Genomic DNA, 20,028 nt, shown 5'->3' on the forward strand with positions numbered 1-20,028 from the left:
CCACCTAAGAAGTATCTTGGCTTTGCTTGAAAGACTGTGAATAACTTTTTCCTCCCTTTTCCTCCTAGTTTTTGCTCCATTGCTTCCATGGCTAATTTCATCCTCAATGTGTGAGTTACCTGCTGCCATTTTCTCAAAAATCAGGACGCTTAAAGCAAGGTAGTCACTACCATTAAGCTGTGAAGAGAGGAAAACAAGGCGTTATTCATTTCCCAGTCTCTCTCTTTCTCCCTCTCACACACACTACAGTGGATTAAACCAAATTCCTTCCTGATTGCTTTGCACTTAGCTGCCCTCATTCTGTCTTTTGTCCTGTGGCTTGCAGGCTCTCTCAGGCTCTTCTACATTGAAAAAATGTAGACACAATGGAAACGATGTAGTTACTGATGATAATTTAATGATTTACCTGTTTAGGTTTCCTTCTTCTCTAAGCTTGAGACAGGTGTTCAATTAAAATAATTTACAAATCTTTACTAGAAACAACTCAGGAAAGTCTCCAAGAATTCTTCCAGCTCCTGTATGACCCGGTTCTTCCAAGGAAAATTTATATGAATCCAAAGTCAAGAGTCCTTCATTAAGATACCTCTCCTCCAAGCAGCCTACTTATGAATGCACAATATCCAGATATATATTTTTTTTAAAAGGCATTTTACAAAAATGATTGCTGTAGATGAGCAACTACCACAGGAGCTAAAAAGACTTCAGAACATGTCAGAGGGGGTCTGTTATGACATGGAAGAATTCTTCACTCTGCTGAAGGATAATTGACAAGCAAAAGTCTTTTGTAAGCTATGAAGAATTTGCTGTTGTTTTCTCAGGGGATATGCTACATGATTCAAAAATATGTTTTCTTCTCCATCATCTGTAGGATTCGTGTTCTGAAACCTGTTGCTTCTTCAGGCTTCTCCTCTAAAGACCACCAAATTTAACTCTCTCATCAGCAATCACCAAGACACTAAAACCAGCCAGAAAATTTAGAATTGTTCCCATTTTGTTCAAGACACTGTTGGCTTGAGCAAAATGGTCCAAGAAGTGAAATGGTTCATCATGCCACCTGAGACATGAAAAGTTTCCCAGAGTCCCAGTTAAAGATTTCTGATCCAAGATCAAGCATTTCATGCGGACAGTCAAGAATCATCCCACAGCAGGCAGGGACAGCTATATATTCAGAAACGATAGATGCATGGGTAGAGGTAACTCAGTGCACACTGGAAAAAAAGATCTTGCATGAATTGACCCAAAACAGAACTTTGATTGTTCTGCTGCCATCCTAGCATAGATGCACCCAGAGCAGGGCTGTGCTGAAGCCAGTTGTCTTTTACTGCTACCTCCAGGTGATGATGTCAACCAGGAACACTCTTTTGCATGATAACAGCATAATGGACCCCGTTTTGAAAGTGATATTGGGCGGACATGGTTTTTTTTGTGAGATTTCACAGAGGAACATTTTCATGAATGATCTGCTCTCAGGTCTGAGAATAGCTACTAGAAATAGAAGCAGCCTCACTCTAAATAGAGGGAGATTTCATGCAGCTGCTGGGCTGAGACAGCTGGGTGTTGCTGAAAGCGCTCTGCACTGACTAATGGGGAGCAAAACTTTCTTAGGCCCTAGTAAATCCACTCATGCTACCTCGGACATGCCAACATGATCCAAAGAGTTTTCTTCTTCCTGGCATCTGGGAGCTCTCTTACAAAGGTGTTTTACTCCAGCTTTGATAACTACTTTTTTTTTTAGAAATCTTGTTTTTCATCACATTTTCCTTTCTTAGATAAAATTTTTCAGAACCTTTTGAAGGGAAACTATTTCAAATAAACACCAACATTTGTTTTCTACAAAATGCAGGAGAATGGATATTCTCCGGCATTTGGGATGAGTGACAAGAAGAAGGCATTAATTTTTCCCATTTCCCATTAACTGCGTAGATTGGAAAAAAATTCTCATGTTTGGATAACTTATGAAGGGACAAAATGAGAAAAGCTCATCTCTGTTTGGAATAACTCTTACTGAAATCTTTGATAACCTCATCCTCACAACACCAGTCAACTAGTTCTTCATCATTTCACATTCTGATTTTGCTTTCCTAGGAGACCTATCTAGGCTCCCCTTTTGTTCTCCCCTGGTTCTCCTCCCACTTCTCCTCCTGTTCTTTGAATTGATTCTCTGGAGGACCAACCTCATCCTCAGTCCAACCTAAAAAATAAAGCTTCTACTTACCTCTCCATACTGGTGACTCAGAGACGTGTCTTTGCTCTGAGTCCTTCTCCTCCCATCCAATCTGAAGGTCTCTGATCTCTCTTTGTGGCTGTGCAGTGAACGGGGCATAAATCCAGTGAAGTCTCAGAGCTCTCTCTTTTTCCAGTCATTGAGGACAACTTCCCATTTTTATTTTCCCTCACCCTCATAGCCCAGGCAGGCAGTTGATTCTTGGCTATTCCCCTTATACAATGGGACCCTAATTCCTGCACATCCAGCAAATCACTTTTTCTTGGCCTTCATTAGTGCAATCCTCCCTGCTCTGTAGCCTTCAGAATAACAATGGGAAGATTGGAAGATCATTTTCTGTTTTTGCCACTCCCAACATGTTACCTCTGTGTTACTTCCGATCATTCTTCAACCCTTTCTTATTCTTTCTTCACTCTGCTAAACTCTTCACTCTTACACTCTGCTAAAGTGTCTACAAAGATCTAAGCAACAGAATCCTACCCGGGTTGCTACAATAGCTGCCACCCTAGTGCTCCAAGTCACCTTGTGCGACCTTGTCCTCTCCCCTCTTGCCTCTTGTTTCATGCCTTTTCTTACTCATACACTGCAAGATTGACAAGGTGGCTGCACTCTAGAACAACACCATTCACATTATTATAGCACCCTTGGAAGCCCAAGGAGGCCCTGATCTCTGTGGTACAGTTAGTGCAGGTCTGCATCTAACTCTGACAAGCTAAAGGTAAAATTTAGGATAATTAGCAGTTCTCCCTCCCATCTTCAGCTCCTGCAGCTGCTTTTTCTTACAATTTAGGCAAATCCAAAGCTCTTTGCTCGTGCTTCTTTAATTACTGAACATGTTGCATGACCAACTGCAGCAGTGTGTTGCTAAGTGAGCTTTAGTGGGATCTTTGAACTGGGGTGTGCCTTGATCAGAAAGCTCTGGGACAGGATGGCCAGTCCCTGTTTGAGGGGTGTTGATGCCAGGTTACTGTCTGCTGGACACTCATCAGAGCTTTCCACAGGAAAGGACTTGATTCAAAGGTGGCAGGAGAGCTAGATGCTGTAATAGCACACATCCATCTCCTCAGGCACGCTGGCAGTGCGTTACTGCAGAGCAGCCAATATCCTGGGGCAGACCTGGCAAGTCCTTACTGTACTACTCCCTTTCCCCTGTTTGCATGAACTTTTTGGATCCCTTGTACATGTTAGTACTTTCAGGCAATGGTGAGAAGAGGAAATTGGTTTTTTGCTCTGTATCATTTTCATACCATTTTTTTCTGAAAATATTTGCTATTAATATTAGTACTGTCGTTTGGGGGTTTACCAGTGGCAGCTCACTAGCACTGACTAGGCTCCTGAAGCCACCACCATTTTCCCCACACTGGCCCATGAACATGCCATGAGAAAATCTGTCTCATCAACTCTGAGAGAGATACATCTGTGTCCATGGGAATGCCTCCTGGCACTGGGAGGTTCAGTCCAACCCTGATGGGGTACAGATGGTATCCTGAAGATGGGAAAGGGAGCAAGAGCATTGGTGGAAGGAGGCCTGTGTCCTCCCAGCATTATCCCTCTGCAGTGCCTTGCACTGTGCCTCTCCAACCAGAGTGCAGCACTGTCCCAGCCCTCGGAAAAGAGCAGCACTCAGCCAACAGGGACCCAACAATCGGAGAGAAAATTTCTCTTCATTACTTGTATTTCACACTTCTGACCAAGAGCCTGTAGTCCTAAGGGAGAGTCCAGCCACGTAAGGATGATGCGTGTTGCCCAGAGTGGAGCCCCAGGTAAATGTCTGCTCTCTGTGTGAAAGAGATAATGATAACTCAGTGGCCCCGTAGCATCTCAGGTGGGAGAGGTGGCAGAAACACCAGTCAGAAAGGGAAGGCAGAGCAAAACTAATCAATTTCTGTCTCCTAAAATAATCTTTTTCTTTTAAAGGTGAAAAATGTCGAAGTTTTATTGACCTTGCCCCAGCTTCTGAAAAAGGTAAGACAAATACAGTCCAGGCTTCTTCCCTTTTTGCAAATCTCACCTGTATTGTTCTTGTCGTAGTTCAATGCCAGGGGAAACACCTCCTGAGTGCACAAGAACCTGCATGTCATCCAGATTACATACAGCCAGCTGAAACAGGTGCCAAGGGTTTAAGAGAGTCCTTTATTCAGCGGGTTTGTTCAAATCTGTCTTTTCTCTGATGCATTTTCTCTTCATTCAGACATATTTTTTCAAGGAAATGAAGATGTATATCATAATACAGACATTTCCCTACTTCCTCTACTGAGGAAGAGCATGCTATGCAGTTTCATCAGGGTACAAAGACGTTAATAGACAGAAAACTGCAGTCACGTTCATTTTCAGGCACCAACTGTCTGTCTGTGAGAGGGGACCATGTAGCTGCTTGTCTGTCTGAGCTACCCTCAAAAAAAAAAAAAATAAATAAATAAATCAAGTGCACAGAAAGGGGCAGGCTGCAAAGCTTTTCTTTACTCTGATATTGGAGTTGTAGATTCTCAGTAGTAATTTAATCCATATTTCAAAATTGTATTCATCATGGAAAAAAAATTGGGTAGAATTCAATTAACTGACAAACTGGGCAGCTGAGCCCAACCTGCTTCCTGCTGAAGGCGGAGCACTCTGCCTGCAGCTGAACAGGCGCACAAGCTTTGCAGTGTCCTTCATGCCAATAATGGGCTTTTGGAAAAGCCAAAGGACAGAGGAAAATGAATGTTTGTAAGAAGAAGTGATATATTTTGTTAGATCACCTGACAGAATTGCAAAACCTTTTGGGCATATGGTACCTTCATCAGGTCTGGCAGGGAGGCAATAAATGCTGTTAGGAACAATTGTTCTTAATTTATCTTAATTGTTGATCAGCTGGACAATTTGAAAGAGAAGGGTAATTATCATTGATGAAGTAGAGGGGTATTTCAGTGGGAGAAGAGGTAACACAGACAAGCCTGTGTGAAATTCAATGTAAGTAAACTTAAATAAATTATAGAAAAAATAAATTAAGGAAAAAACAGTCCTGAGGTACTACCATTAATGGGCCCTGAGCTAAGTCTTATACACAGAAATGGGACCTTGGGGTACAACAATTCTTATGAAACCCCTGGCTCAATATTTGGTAGTGGTCAAAAAGGAACTGGATTAGGAAAGGACTTGAGGACAGAGCAGACAACATCCTGACGCATGATGAACATCCAAGAGCTGCTCCCATATATTAACTGTAGTGTGTGATTTTGTCCTTTTCAGTCCAGTTCGCAGAATGGCAGCAAGAATTATCAGATCTCTGAAAGTTTCTGTACAAGGGCAAGAGTAGGGCTTAAAAGAGAGATTGCCTGAAAGGAAAAATGATAGCCATCTATAAATTTGAGAGAGGAATTAAAAAGGTAGTCTGGGGAATGGTTGTTGGCTAGTCTTTCCCAGTACAAGGAATAGTGGATATTACATGATACTACCAGGAGGCAGATCCAAAACAGGCGAAAGGGGATGCTTATTATATACTGTGTTGAGGTTCGGAGCTCCCTTGCATGGGATGTGTGAGTTCGAAAGGCAAGGGGATGTTTCTGTGCATCATTTTTCTGAGCAAGTTCATTCTGGTACACAGTGTTTAGCTGCTTCACCCACGGACTTTCCAAGACAGCATTTAGCGATTTACATTAAGTATTTCTGTCGGTCATGCTAAAAGCTGTCAGCGATAGATTTTTGCTGTCAGTAATAGATTTTTTCTGCAGCAGTTTTAGAGTTACTGCTTGGTGTCAGGGTGTGTTTCTAGATTATTCTACTTTTCCTTATTGAGAAAGGTGAGTACATCTGGTGTAAGTTTAGTGAAGAAAATGATTTCTTTATGTTTCTGAAGTCTTTCTGTTGAGTTGTATGGCTTACTCACAGGAGAGGGGAACACTCACCTGGAGTTAGAAACCGCTGACAACCAGACTCATAAGCAAAACCAGAATAAATTCTGCATTTGTACATCAAGCTGGACACTGAAACGTAGTCAATCTGAATTCTCCTCAATCAGTCTTGTTATTGTGCAGAGATACTTTCATCCCATGCAAAGAGAAAACTGTGTGTTATGATGCCTAACTTATTTTCACTGCAGAATTCTTTAACTTCTTGGCTTATTCTGTTCTTCTTTTCCAATCAGAAAGGATCTCATACTCCTTTAATTTCATCATCTTCCCCTCACTTGGCATCGACTTTACTAAGTATCCCCCGTGCTGAAAGGGTATTTCGAGAAATCAGCATTTGAAACTCTATTTCTCAAAAGAAGCAATGAATGTAATGAAAAGAGATGATTCCTGAGAGCTGATCTCTGCTCAGCTCCAAGGTGACATCCTGTTTAGTAAAGGCAGTAACACTGGGCAGCTGGCTAACCGTGTGGTCAGCTGCTGGTATGGGGCAGGAGACAGATTTCCCCCATCCTTTTGGAGCATGGAGATACAAGTGTGCACCTCCAAATGCTTGCTGTGTTGACTGGGCATGCACTCTGGTCAGAGGCTTGTCAACTAGTCAGTAATACCCAGTGCTGGAGCAGATTCTTGATTCCTCTTCCAAGGAAATGAGATTTGATAAAGTGCAATGAATATTCAAAGTTGAGTATCTTTCTTGAGATCAGTTATATTAAGGTATTTTGGTTTTCCTGTCCATTGTATAACTGGGGATTTTTGAATTAAACTTATCTCCACAATGAGATTTCAACTCATTCAATTTCTGTATACCTTCTTAGCATCACTTACCACTAAAAAGTGGTAGTTCAGGGTTGTGATTTTCTAAATGTCTCCATGTGTAGATGTTCTGCATCTCTTGCAACTAGGCACTCAGCTTTCCATGGTTTCTTTCAGCTGGTTTCCCTGGATCCAAAGGAAACCTCTATGTAACTGACTTTTAGCCCCATGTAGATAAAAAAGCCCACTGGAATATCTCTGAGCACATCATCTTCCACATTTAAGTCAGGTTAGAAGGAAGCTTAAGAACAAGCTTAGTTTGACTGTGGAACCAGTCACTTCTGAAGTCCATCACCATGTAACAGCACGTCAGTATAAACCCCCTTTTTATTAATTTAAAGCTTCTTAGTGTAGAAAAGCTAATCCCTAAACCATTCATGGTAAAATACAAAGAAATCTATGGCAAGGGCTAACTACATCTTTTCCACAAATGTTGCATTCACAAATGAAATAATTTTTCTTATTCTCACTGTAAAAAAGCAATAACTTATGCTTGATCTCGCTAACTTTAATCCCTTTCTGCTGATCACTAGTGTAGCTGAATAACAAGTTCTCTGATCAGCTGTTTTACCCTTTGCATATATTGCACCAACGACAGCTGCTAAAAGGAGGCAGATCTGGGCATCCAAATTTGGGGCAAACAGACCCACAGGATGGTATAAATAAACACTTCCAACCCACACTAAGAGAGCCCTTCCCCGCATTTAAGGAGGCAGCTGCCAACAATTTGTCAGAACCTTGTAAGCCCAACATTGAATTTATTAGCTATTGCTGGTTGTTAGTGCCAAATCTGCTTAACGAAATCAGCTTGGTGATGGTAGATAATAACTAGAAAAAAACATCTTCTGTGTCCACAAATATTTCTGATGACAGCTTCCATTTGCTATTGATCAAGGATGATAGGGCAATAGTTGGTTATTCTGGCCAGGATTTTTAATGGGCTGTCACTGAACAGATGTTTTGGGGTTACAGGCAGTGAGTTATTTTCTAAGTTTCATTACAGATGTGAGTAGTAAGACAGCAAATAAGATAGCAAATATTTCCAAAAGGAGTTGGATGGAAACTATCCCCGTAGATTGGAGCTGATTTTTAAGTTCTCAGTTGCTCCTGTGATCTTCTCCATAGTAATCAAAGCTGTGTTCCTGCTGAGCATTTTTGATGTTCAAAGAATAAAAGAGCAACATGTTCAGTGAGGGATACTTGTGCCATACACGGAGAAGTGGACTTAGTTGTGCTCTTTTACTTCTTCATCACAGGGCTTGTGTTCACTTTAGTTTTGCTCCACACGTGAAGAAATGTAACCTTCCTCTTTCTTGTTGACATCTTATAAAGCAGCCCAACTCCTGACAGATTTCCCTTTATCTGAGGTAACTGTGCAGCCATAAAGACTCAGTAAGGTCATGCACTAACCCCTTTTCTTTCCACAAACTCCTTATCTTTCCATTGGAGCTCTCTCCTATTTCCTTTCCTTCTCTCAGCAGACAGAGGACCTGCTCTTAGCTACCTAGTCCATTTTTGAATTCAGTCTCCAGCCTTTCCTCTCTTTTGGGCTCTTCAAATCTTTGTTAGCACAGGTTTCCTGTCTAAGCTCCCTGGTGTGGTGCCCATCCAGAACACTGGCTGGGGCAATACTCCTCATCTCATCAGCCTTTCTGGGTGCACCTTCCAGCTGTGCTTTCCCATTGCTTCACATCCATGCCCGAGGACTTCCCAGAGGCCATGCAGGATACATTCAAGAAGAAGAGACCAATGCCAAATATTATGTCTGGAAACTGTGGTATCACAATAGAAAGCAGTGGCAAAGGTGGCAATATGTCCCATCAAATCATCTGATAAATGACTTCACTGACTAGCTTAACACCACAACTGTCTACACACACAGACCTGTTCCTCCCGCTGCCTAGATCTCTGTGGAGATTCCAGCTCCCCAATCCTTCCCCAAATGTACAAATGTCAGCTTTCAACCACAATGACATAGTGAGAGCAGGAGGATGAGGAGTCGTGAAAGACCAGCCAAACAACTTATGTAAGCGAAAAACTGGAATATATGCAGTGGAGATTAGCTGGAAACAGCATTTGTGTTGGAAGAACCTTGCTGGGCAGAGAGAGGGTTTGTAGAAAAGGTGGCGTCCCCAAAAGCTTTTGGGGTGGTGTTCAGCGTGCCTGTGACGCAGGCAGTCTCCAGACACCTGGAGTGTCTGTAGCGTGTGCTGAAATGTGCTGTTCTGGCCTCAGGAGCCCTGTTGGGAAGTTGTGTCAGAAACAGGCTAAAAGGTCAGTGCTGGCTCAAAGTTTACACATGGCTGCAACCAATATTAGATAGGATTCACATATTAGATTCACAGGAGAAGCTCCTTATGGGCAAGGTACAATCTGCTCTAACTTACTCTTGTGGTCTGTCAGTCCTTGCTTGCTTCAGCTGTGACATCTATGGAATAACACCCATTAAGAATGACAAAGCAGCAGGTCATGAGGGACAGCCTATATTGCAGTGTGTTTTGCTTATTTATAGTGAAATTCACATGCATAAAATAAACAAGCCTTTTTAGAAGATATGAAGGTTGAGGCAAAGCAAAATCTTACAGAAAGAAAATGTTCATTGCCAGTGAGCATTTAACACTCAAAAATGTTACAAGGGACTTTTTAAATTGCAGACTGCACAGGCAGAGGTAGGAGACGTCTTCTGCAGGTCCTCTACACAGTTCATGATGATGCATCCTGTAGAGATGCAGCAATAAAAATTCTGTATTGTCTAAAAAGTGGCTGGCAAAACTAGGATAGCACATTGCAGAAGGCAAATAAACAAAGTTTCACCTAAACTGAGCACAGAGAAAGAGAAAACTGAGCTAAATGTATACATGCTTCTAAGCCAGCTCTAGAACAGCAGTTAATAAGAAGGAAAACTAGATGCCTGGCTTTGATGGCTACTGATGTAATAGGTGTATCAGAAATTAGATGGTAGAATGATAATTAGTGGGACAATAACATCATGGTACTGATTACACTGAAAAACAAAGCAGATGTCATGTACTGAAGCAACACAGAATCTCTGTGGATGAACTCCATGCTCAAACAATAAACACAGAATTCAATTAGTGATCACCCATTCGGGTGGTGACAGTAGCAGGGTTAAACTTAAGATAAGAGAAGGTATGAGTACAGAAAATAAAACAGTAGGGCAAAACTTCAATAACCCCTGCATAGACTGAGAAACTGTCACACCTGGTATGATGCAGAGTTTAAAATTTAGACACACTTAATAACCATGGAGAAATTTGTTGGGAAACTGGTAATTCTTTACTAAGTCCTGAGTGGTGTTGGGAACCTGACTAAAAATGTTACTAAGAGATGGATTGTATCTGTGATCACAAGTTACAGAGATTCAGCATCTTTGCAGAAGAAGTAAAAGTAAAAAAGGTGTGAAGTAGGGAATATTAAAAAAGAAAGAGAGAAAGAAAGCTGATTAAAAGAAATTAAAGGGGTTAGCTAAAAGGACAAATAGAGTACAAAAATTTTTCAAAGATGCTACATAATTTATCAGAAAATAAATTAGAAATATGAAATAGGATCCAGTGTTGTGAAACACCGCAGCCAAACAGGGAAGAAAACTTCATATGGAACCGAGAAATATTAAAAAGAACATAAACTCCACAAATCAGAAGTGAAAACACAACAAGGCAAGGCAGAAGAAAGTCTGAGGAATAATGTGCTACAGGCATCTTAACTAATCATAAATCTTTCTTTTTTTCATGTACTTCGAAGTGGGAAGCCTGCTAGAATGTATAGATTCTAGCCAATAGACTCAAGATGTAAAAGCATCACTCAAAGAAGAAAGACTAACACAAAAAAAAAATGAATGAATTTTTGGTAACTATGTTTCCCATGGAGAAGCTTAGGAAGGTTCCTGGTGGAACCCTTCAGTACAGAGGGATAGAGGATCTACCTTCAATTAATCTTCCAGCAGACAAGTCTTAGAACAAATGGCCAAAATGAACAGTGACAAATCTCTAGAACCAGACGGTATTCACCCAATACTTCTAAAGGAGCTTGGGAGTATGGGAATTATTGTCTTGCGTAAAAACCACTTAAAGCTGCCTTCGTATCAGAGGAATGGAAGGTGCCACTAATTGTTTTTCTAAGATCTACATAAGAATCTTGGGAACAACAGACCTTTTTGACATCTATACCAGGCAAAATGTTAGCTGTTATGATAAAGACTTAAAAATATACAAATGGAAAAATATCATATAAGGAGAAGAAATAACATAGTCTTTCTAGAAAAAAGTTGCGTTCCACAAATCCGTCAGCATCCCTTAAGTAGTCACTGAAAACATAGTATAAATGATATGTGATTGTTACAGTCTACCTGAGTTTCCAGAAGACTTTCAACAAGATCCTTTCCTAAAAGCTCTTAAAGTCATCAGTGGAGAAGAAGAAAGTCCTTCTACAGATAATTAGCTAGTTAAAGATGGGAAGTTAAAGGCTAAATTTCACTATCAAGGCAGGTGGCCACTGGGGTCCCTAAGGGAACTGTGTTGTGGCCAGTGCTCTTCTACACAGTCAGAAGTGCTTGAGAAAATGGGTGAACAACTTACTGCTGATAATAGGCCATTTGCAGGACTAAAACAAAAAAAAAAATTACAAAGAATGGTAGAAGGCTCTCATGATACTGAGTGACTGGGAGAGAAAATGGTAGATGATATTCAATGTTGATAAATGCAAAGTGGTGCACATGAAGAATAATCCTACCTTTACATGTAAAGTGATGGGTTCTGAATTAGCTCTTAGCCCTCAGGAAAGAGCTCTTGGAGTGATGGCAGACACTTCTATGAAAACATCAATTCACTGCTCTGTAGAGATTAAAAAAAGATGAAAAGAAATATTAGGATGATTGTAGGAAATAAAGAACAAAACAGAAAAAATCACCATGCCACCACATGTATTCATGATGTACCTACACCCAGCACTCTGTGTGCACTTCTCACCCCTCCCCTTCCAGCCCCAGCCCAAAAAAGATGTGATAAAATTTAAAGAGATAGAGAGGAGAGTGACAGTTATGATCAAAGATAGGGAACACTTTCTGTATGACAATGACAACACAGAACAAATTTTAGGTTGGAAAAGAGACAAATGAAGCTCAAACAGACCAAGTTCAAAACTAAACCTCCTTTTTTGTGTGCTGGGTAGCAGATCTTGACAAGAAAAAACGGATAGCATTTTTAAAAGGGTTTCATCCACCTAGAGACCTACATCCAATGAAAAGAAATGTGATTGGGGAAATTGTACCCTTTTGAAAATATTCCCTATTGTCTTTGTGCAAATTTCATATTCTGCTTACATTATTTTTAATTTATTTCTAATAGGACACAAACACACACACACATACGTGTGCATTTGTATTAGGAGAGATATAATAAAGTGTGTAGAAAAAATTTGTATTACTAACCTTTTACCTATGTTTTATTACATATCTATTATGAATCACTGAAGTTATTTTTAAAACAAATTAAATATACTGGGAAGAAACCATGCGTAATAACAGAATTAAAGGTAAATCTGCATTAGGAAGCAATAGGCTTTCTTTTCATGTTGGTAATACCAGAGACACGGAGAACAGTGAAATTTTCTGCTGTGGGGAATGCTAGCAACAAGGTCAGAATATAATTCATTCCTCAGCCCAGTGCTGAGGATAGAAGTATATCACACTGTAGCTCTTCACAGGGAAATATTTAACCCAAATATATTTATTAAGGCATATGAGATGATAGTCTTGATTTAGAGTGGTTTTTGTAGTCATTTCTACAGTGCTACTCTACTGTATTCACACTAGAAAAAGGGGAAAATAGGCACAAAGATATTCCACATTCTGTCCAGTGTCATACACAGGATTAAATTCAGATCCACACTCAATGTCAGAACCATAAAAACATCAGAGAAAGCACATCATCATGCCAAAGAGAATGGTTTTAATTGACTCACAGCTCCACCTCACCTCTCAAAGTAAAGAAACCAATGAAGAAGTAAAGCTAAACAAAATCAAAACAGCTGGCATTTCTTCTAACACCTAAGCAGTTTCCAGTGATTAGATTCATCATATGCTCTCTCACATTCTGCAAACTGCAGTGTTTTGTCTGGGTGCTGGCCCTTTTTCTATCTTAACTGTCTTAATTGTCTAACAAGATGGGATAGTTGTAGATATCTTTGATAGCTTTTAGGATCATGAAGCTTATTTGTTTTGGAGAAAGGTCTCTCATAGCTTCGTGATCTATTTCTCTCATCCCAGTTTTCTACACTGCAGCACAAGAGGAACAGGCAGATGGTCTGACATTATGAGACTACATTAACCAACAGATGGGCCGACTGCTCAGAGCTGGATCCCTATGCCAGCCACAACAGCATGCTCAATGTTTATTCCTTACACCATTTTTTATTGATCAATCCAATATTTCTGGCTTATAATTCCAACTTCAGAGCAGAAGAGATGAGTAAGTGACTAAAGCCATCAGAATGCAACTGGAAGAGAAAGGATGAGCTATAATGGTCATTTAAGCTTCTTTTAATGCTTTTCTCAAACAAGATATACAGCATCTAGCAACCTGTACCCATTAGTATATTTTTTTCTCTCTAGCACTGAATGTGAAGAGGAGAGATTAAAGTGAGATCCAGGTGTCCATTCCAACACAGTGGATAAGCCTGGAAAAGCAGAGCAATGGTGGCCAGGGGGTCCAAAACATAGGGGCTAGTATACAGAGGAAGAAGAATGAAGTAGGCGGGACCAAAACCACAGAGCAACTGCCATTCTACATATGTAAACAAGACATCTTAAAAATTACTAGTGAAAGAAAACCAAATACCCATTAAGTCTCAACAGAGCGCTCACCATGAAACAGCGCCTAATACACATTCTGCAGCTGCCAAATGTGGATGACTATATTGGAGCTACTATCTCTGGAACTGAATACTAAAGAAATAGCCAGATTTTCCCTGATGTGGCAGATCATAGTGGGTGCCATGGACTATGCTTTGTCAGCATCTTTTTGAGAATTAGATCTATATAAGGAATAAGGAAGTCCAAGAGAATTGTTAGTCACTGTGCTCCCTTTCCCAGTCACCCAGCAAGGGTGATAGCAGATGCCTTCCCCCAATCCTTGAATCACGATGAAGGTATGTTCTGGGTCCTTCATGCACTATTTAGGTCTAACTCAGTACCTCTAAAGACTGCCTTTAGTGTTTCGCCATCAAAAAACAAATGAAACCAAGAAGTAGTAATATGCAGGTGCCCTTCTCCCACCACCTCCAGTGTAAGTGTTGTGTTTATAAAGCAGGACAGACAGAACTGAGGCTGCCAAAGGCAAGTGAACATAACCCTTTGTTACTGGTAACATGAACAACAGCAACACCTCTTTCATCTCCCTGCCTGCTGGAGCACGCACAGAAAACAAGAGGAATTTTGAAATATTTCTGCGCAAGAGAACTACATCTGCACTATGGCTTCCTTGGTGCAAATTCACGTCACCCAAAACCACGCTGTGCCCCAGTGCACGGTCCTTTCCCTCCTACCTTGGAAGATGTCTATCCAGTTGACAGCGCTCAGCCTTGCCATGGTTTTCCTGTGCTGTTCAGCAGTTCAGTGATCTTGGGAGTGATGACTGAACCACAGGCCAACAGGAGAACTTTCTTCCTCAAGTAGCAGCAGCAGTGTCTGGGGCCAGGAGTAATGCCAATAAGGAGGTAAGAAGAAGTGTCACAGCCTCCAGGACAGAGTTGCTTGGACGTGGTCGTCTCTTCAGCTGTTCAACAACACAGTACCCAACTTGTCCTTTGGTGGTCTGGGCTTCATTTTCATCAGGTCTGATGACCTCAATAGCTCTTAATGAACATGCTTTGCTCAGTTCTACTGTTTCTCACTGAGGTTTTCTGTCACATCATGAAGTGTGATATAGACAATGACAGAGATTAACCCACAGCCTCTACCTACTTGTATGAGAATTTCTCAGACAGATAAGAGTTGAATTGACAGAGGAGTGAGCTGAGATGCTGTCTCACTGTAGCGCAGGAGGACTCATTCTGACTATCAGACCAGCTGTGTAACACTGTGTTGTGAGGAGCCTGGCAAATATAAATCTTTTCAAGGTCTCTTGGTCTGTCTGCACCATTGTCCAGCCTGACCACATGCTCAGGGACAGCATGATACAGCGTGACAGTTCAAATGAGGATCTCTCAGTCAGATCCTTGAACTCATCAGCCATGAGGGCAGTTCTGTTGTTAGAACGGCTGGTAAGCAGTAATCACAGATCATCTTCAGCAGGGAACAGAGATTGACACAGTAGGTGTTTCTGAGGAGGATAAAATCCCACTGAGGTATTCTGAGTAAGAGTTTACCACAATTAGGAAGTTAATTTTCTGTCTGAAAGGGCTCAGTGAAGTCAATACAGGCATTGTCCAGGGAACACTGGGGCTTTCAGCAGGTGGCATCACATAGCTTGGCAGGTAATACATTCATTTATGACTTTTTTTTAATTCTGTTATCATTTCCAAGTCACTAGCCAAAATGCATGACTAACATTTTCATGCACACAATTTCTGCCTATGCTGCATATAGCATAGTTAACATGACTCAGCAATCTCCTTCAGGAATAGCAATGTGATATCTCCAGAAGAGTTTTGTTTTTTTTAATAAGCAAACAGCTCGTGTTTATGGATTAAAAATGCTTTGAGTTTTAACAGCAATTTCTCTGTTGGCCACCCCTTCAGTGCCAAGAGAACATGTACTTGAGATGAACACATACAGATTGCCTTGAGAACAGGTACTATATGCATCTTTGTCAGTCATTTTCATGATCTGGCCAGCCTGGAAAAGCAGGCCAGGAGGGGATTTCAATATATTTACTTTGTCTGGAGATAGGACTTCACAATCTGGCATCAGAAACAGCTGGCATAGTGAGCAGGCACCAAAAATCAATTTTTCTGATTTGCAGACAAGTATACAATCATAAACATTTGGCATAAAACTCCGTGATTGTATATGACCATAGGTGATTGGAGGTATAGATGTGTCATTTGAGAGAATCTCTAGAAGTGGTTTGTCAGCTGTTTTAATCTCAAAAGCACAACAGCAGATGAAAATTATGGAACTTGGTAGTTTCAGAGACAATGTCAAATGCTTCTTTATCAGCCTGCACACAACCTCATTCAGATGGCTCCAAGTTCTTAGTATTTTAGTCCAAGCTACTAACAAGTGTCTGAGAATGGCTTTAATACTGAAACACAAGCCAACTAATAATCATCTGTGCATGTTGTGGAGAAAGAACACAGAAGTACACGTTAGTAATTTCTTGACTTTCTTGAGGTCAGTTTAACCAGAATTCCATCACAGAAAAGTTGGAGTTGGCAATTTTGTTGTTTTTTCATAACAGGAAATTGCAGTAGATTTGAAAAAAGAACAGTTGATGTCTTGATTTGTATTTTTGCTCTGGGCACTGTGAATGGCCCTTACCTTGTCTTACTCCAAAGGAAAAAGGTCATATGCATACTAATAGAATAACCTAAGAAGGCAACCATGGTTACTGAAGTTTCACATTTATACTTTTTAAGTTGGATACCAGATGTTCTGAATCAGCTGAAAACTTCTGGAAGTCACTAACCACACAGATCTTTGGATTCCTTAACCAGGATTCACTGAAATGTGGACTGATGGCTGGCATTCTTGCAAGCAGAATTTCTACAACTTTTTTCAGAATTCCCATTTCAAAAGAAACTCAGCACAGGAGATTCCTGATTCAGAATGCTCCTTGGTAAGAGGTAATAGCCTGTTCATCTGCAGGGCCTTCCCTGATGAGCAGGAGTTGAGATGCTTGAATAAGTTCAAGTTTTGTGAAGACTTTTGGAGCCCTGAGGCTCATTATGTGTGTGGGCTGTGGTAAAGCTTCTTTACCTTGCCATCAAGAAAATATTCAGTTTGTTTCACTCTTCCATTTAAGAATTGTCTTCAACATCCTTTTGCTAACACTTTGCCTCTGCCTGGCAGACGCACTCAACATGGTCACCAGTTTTGCAGAAACATACTTAATATCTTTGAATCTACTTTCAAAGTGTTGGTGCTGCCCTCCACTGTCTGACAGAAATGCAAGGGACTGATCTTGTCTGATGGTGCTGATGTACTCAAGTTCCTAAGATTTCAGGGATCATTGGGACAACAATTATCTTTTCAATCATGATGAACAGTATGTTCACTTCACTTGAGGTTGCTGGAAAATGAATTTCCTTTGTCTGCAGCAATGCTGATTCAATTGCCAAGTCCTTTTCCAGAGTGATCACAGAGGTGAAACTCACCTCTGTGAGGCGGTGGTGCTGAATGCCACAGAACTCCACTTCACCTTGAACTCCACAGAAAACAATCTCTTAACATATTATTGAAAAAATAACAATCGTGCAATATTCAGAGACCCAAAGAAGTTCATTAAAATCCTGGCTAGCTTGCTGATTTTCCTTGTGAAATCAGAATCTCTGGACAATGACAGCACAGATGAGAAATGTGCTTTCAGCAGGGCTATGTTTTCATTTGAGGCAAAGCAGGTGATCATATAGCAGTACAGCAACCTGTTCTGAGAACAGATAATATTAAATATGAAAATCCTTCTGAGTAGGAATCCTATGATGTAAGCTGACCTATGTGGACCTTTCCAGTGAGTCCCAGCTTTACCATCTCAGGTTCTAGATGAGCCTCTCAGGCTAGACCCTGCACTTATGGAACTTCAGCTAAAAAAGGATGATGTCCTGAAGATTATGACCCTCCAGGAACAGCTCCACAGTCTGTGGAGCCTGTGCCACCACAGAGACAGTGTCTCGTTTGTGGGACAGGAGAAAAGAACCAAAATGGCTCACAGTACACAAACATAACTATCACTTTCGGCAACACTGTAGAAGATTGTAATAGCAGCATTAAGACTAGTATGAATTGGGACTGAATGGTTGGTGGAGAAGCACCAGAAGAAGAAATGGCAGGATAAGAGAGGTAAGAATGGCAGAAGCCGACGGTATCTAGATTACTAGGTCATCAAATTTTAGTACCTGTAGCTTCTCAGGACACCAGGTTGGGAGACAAAGGACAGTGAGTAAACTGTGACTAACAGACTAACAGACTGTGACTAACAGAGTGTGTGACTCTGTTAGTGTGTAACTAAGTGACTAATAGACCCCTGTCAGCTCCTAGCGGTGACAAAAAGGCACATCCAAACTCATAGCGTGGTTGATAACCAAAAAAGAGCCCAGAAAACATGAGGAGGACTTGACAGCTGGCATCCCTTGTCCTTCATATCATTTCAGGGAATCCTGGAAAGACTGGCTGCATACATGCATCTTGGTGCTTGCATGCTGGATGGACTCCTTGCACACACTTGGGCTTGTGAGAATGTGGGCATGGGAGCATGAGTGAAATCAGTTTTCTTCTTTTTTTTTTAATAAAAGCCCTTCCCTTCCTAGAGCTTCTCACATCAAGACTTACTATATTGCTACTACAATGTTGCAATATTATTTCCTACAACATGAGCGGGAAGGACACACAGCAGCCTGGCTGCTGCATATGTTGAGGAGGAGGCAGGTCAGAACCTGAAATCTTTCTGCAGTAATGAGAAACATCCTTGACATAACATGCACAACTTAGGCGAGCTCTGTACACAAAACCCACAGCACTGGTGCACACATAACAGTCGGTTCAACGAAGAGACAAGGCAAAAGCATAAGCAGGACACAGACTGAAAAATGAAGGAAAGCTAATGAATCATAAGAACACAGACCCTCAGATACTGGCTAGGCAGGTAGGAGATTCCTAATGATTCACACGCTGACTCCTCTGAAGGAAAGATTTTCACAAAAGTTGCGTTAAGCCAGAGAAACTACTAGGGCAGAGGACCCAGGCTGGTGGAGACTAAGCCATAAAAAGTGACAGCAGAGAAGACAGGGAGAGGAAAGAAAAACCCTCAAGAGAGCTTCTTCCCTGTCACCTGGGAACAACTGAGGTCTCCTCAAGAGAAGGAGCTCGCTCCTTTGCAGGAAGGATGCATTTGAGATTGTAAGTGGAAGTAAATGATGCCAAGTGACTGCCTCATGAATCTCATGTCGAGAGAGGCACAGTGGGAGATCACTTCAGCATCAGCACAGAACAGAGAGACAGTCTCCTGAATTAATAACCTGAATCTACTGTTCTTCTTCTGACAGCTACAAGAAGATGTAAAACCCAGGCACAGCTTGCATTTGCAGGATGTTATTATTTCTGTTGAAATTGAAAATCAAAGCAGGCAGGACAAGACATAGTCAGAACTACGTGAATGCTCCATTTGTGACCTTTCCCCACATTAAAAACATTTTAAAAAGCACAGAGCAGATACTCAGTTTACATCATGACACATGAGAGTCAAACATAAGAGTTTCGTACTAGGTTGTAACAGGACACAAAGAAGTATTCCTTGGGCATTCCACCAGAAACTCACCCAGTCTTTATTTCTCACTGGGAAAAGGTTTCCCAGGACAGCAAAACTCATCTATTATTGAGCTGCTAATTAGAGCCATAGTCCCACTCTCTTTCTACTCCAGTTATCCCCACCCCAGCTAACTGCCTCCTCCCCACCTACTCCCCAAGCACACTGGATCTAGTAACTGTGCAGTTATAAAATCACAGAATGAGGTAGGGTTGAAGGGGGCTCCAGAGTTTCTAATCCAACCCACTGCTCTGAGCACGTTCATTAGACCATGCTGCTCAGGGCCATGTCCAGTGGAGGTTTGAATGCCTCCAAGGATGGAGATCCTACAGCCCCTCTGGGCCCCTGTTCCAGTGTTTGACCACCTTTTTCCTTAGCTCTAGTTGGAATTTCTGATGTTCCAAATTTTGTCTGATGCCTGCCTCTCATCTTATCCCTGCACACCTCCAAGAGTCTGGCTCCATCCTCTCTGTACCCTCCCATTAGGTAGCTGTAGATAGCAAGATCTCCCCTTTACCTTCTCTTCTCCAGGATGAACAAACCCAGCTATCTCAGCCTTTTCTTGCATGTCATGTGCTCCGCCCCCCCGATGCTTCCTCACTGGCCCCTGTGCCTTTACATCTCT

General features: G+C 41.4%; 1 protein-coding gene across 1 annotated transcript in view; it reads left to right on the plus strand.

Annotated features, from left to right (window-relative positions):
- Positions 1-20,028, plus strand: part of GSG1L (GSG1 like) — a 54,234-nt gene that overhangs the window by 18,377 nt on the left and 15,829 nt on the right. Inside the window, exon 2 of the mRNA XM_013939988.1 lies at positions 4,142-4,189. Within this exon, the coding sequence (XP_013795442.1) occupies positions 4,142-4,189 (48 nt within the window). The remainder of the gene's footprint in view (positions 1-4,141; positions 4,190-20,028) is intronic.

The sequence above is a fragment of the Apteryx mantelli genome, chromosome 16 (genome assembly GCF_036417845.1).
Source record: "Apteryx mantelli isolate bAptMan1 chromosome 16, bAptMan1.hap1, whole genome shotgun sequence".
NCBI classification, from domain to species: Eukaryota; Metazoa; Chordata; class Aves; order Apterygiformes; family Apterygidae; genus Apteryx; species Apteryx mantelli.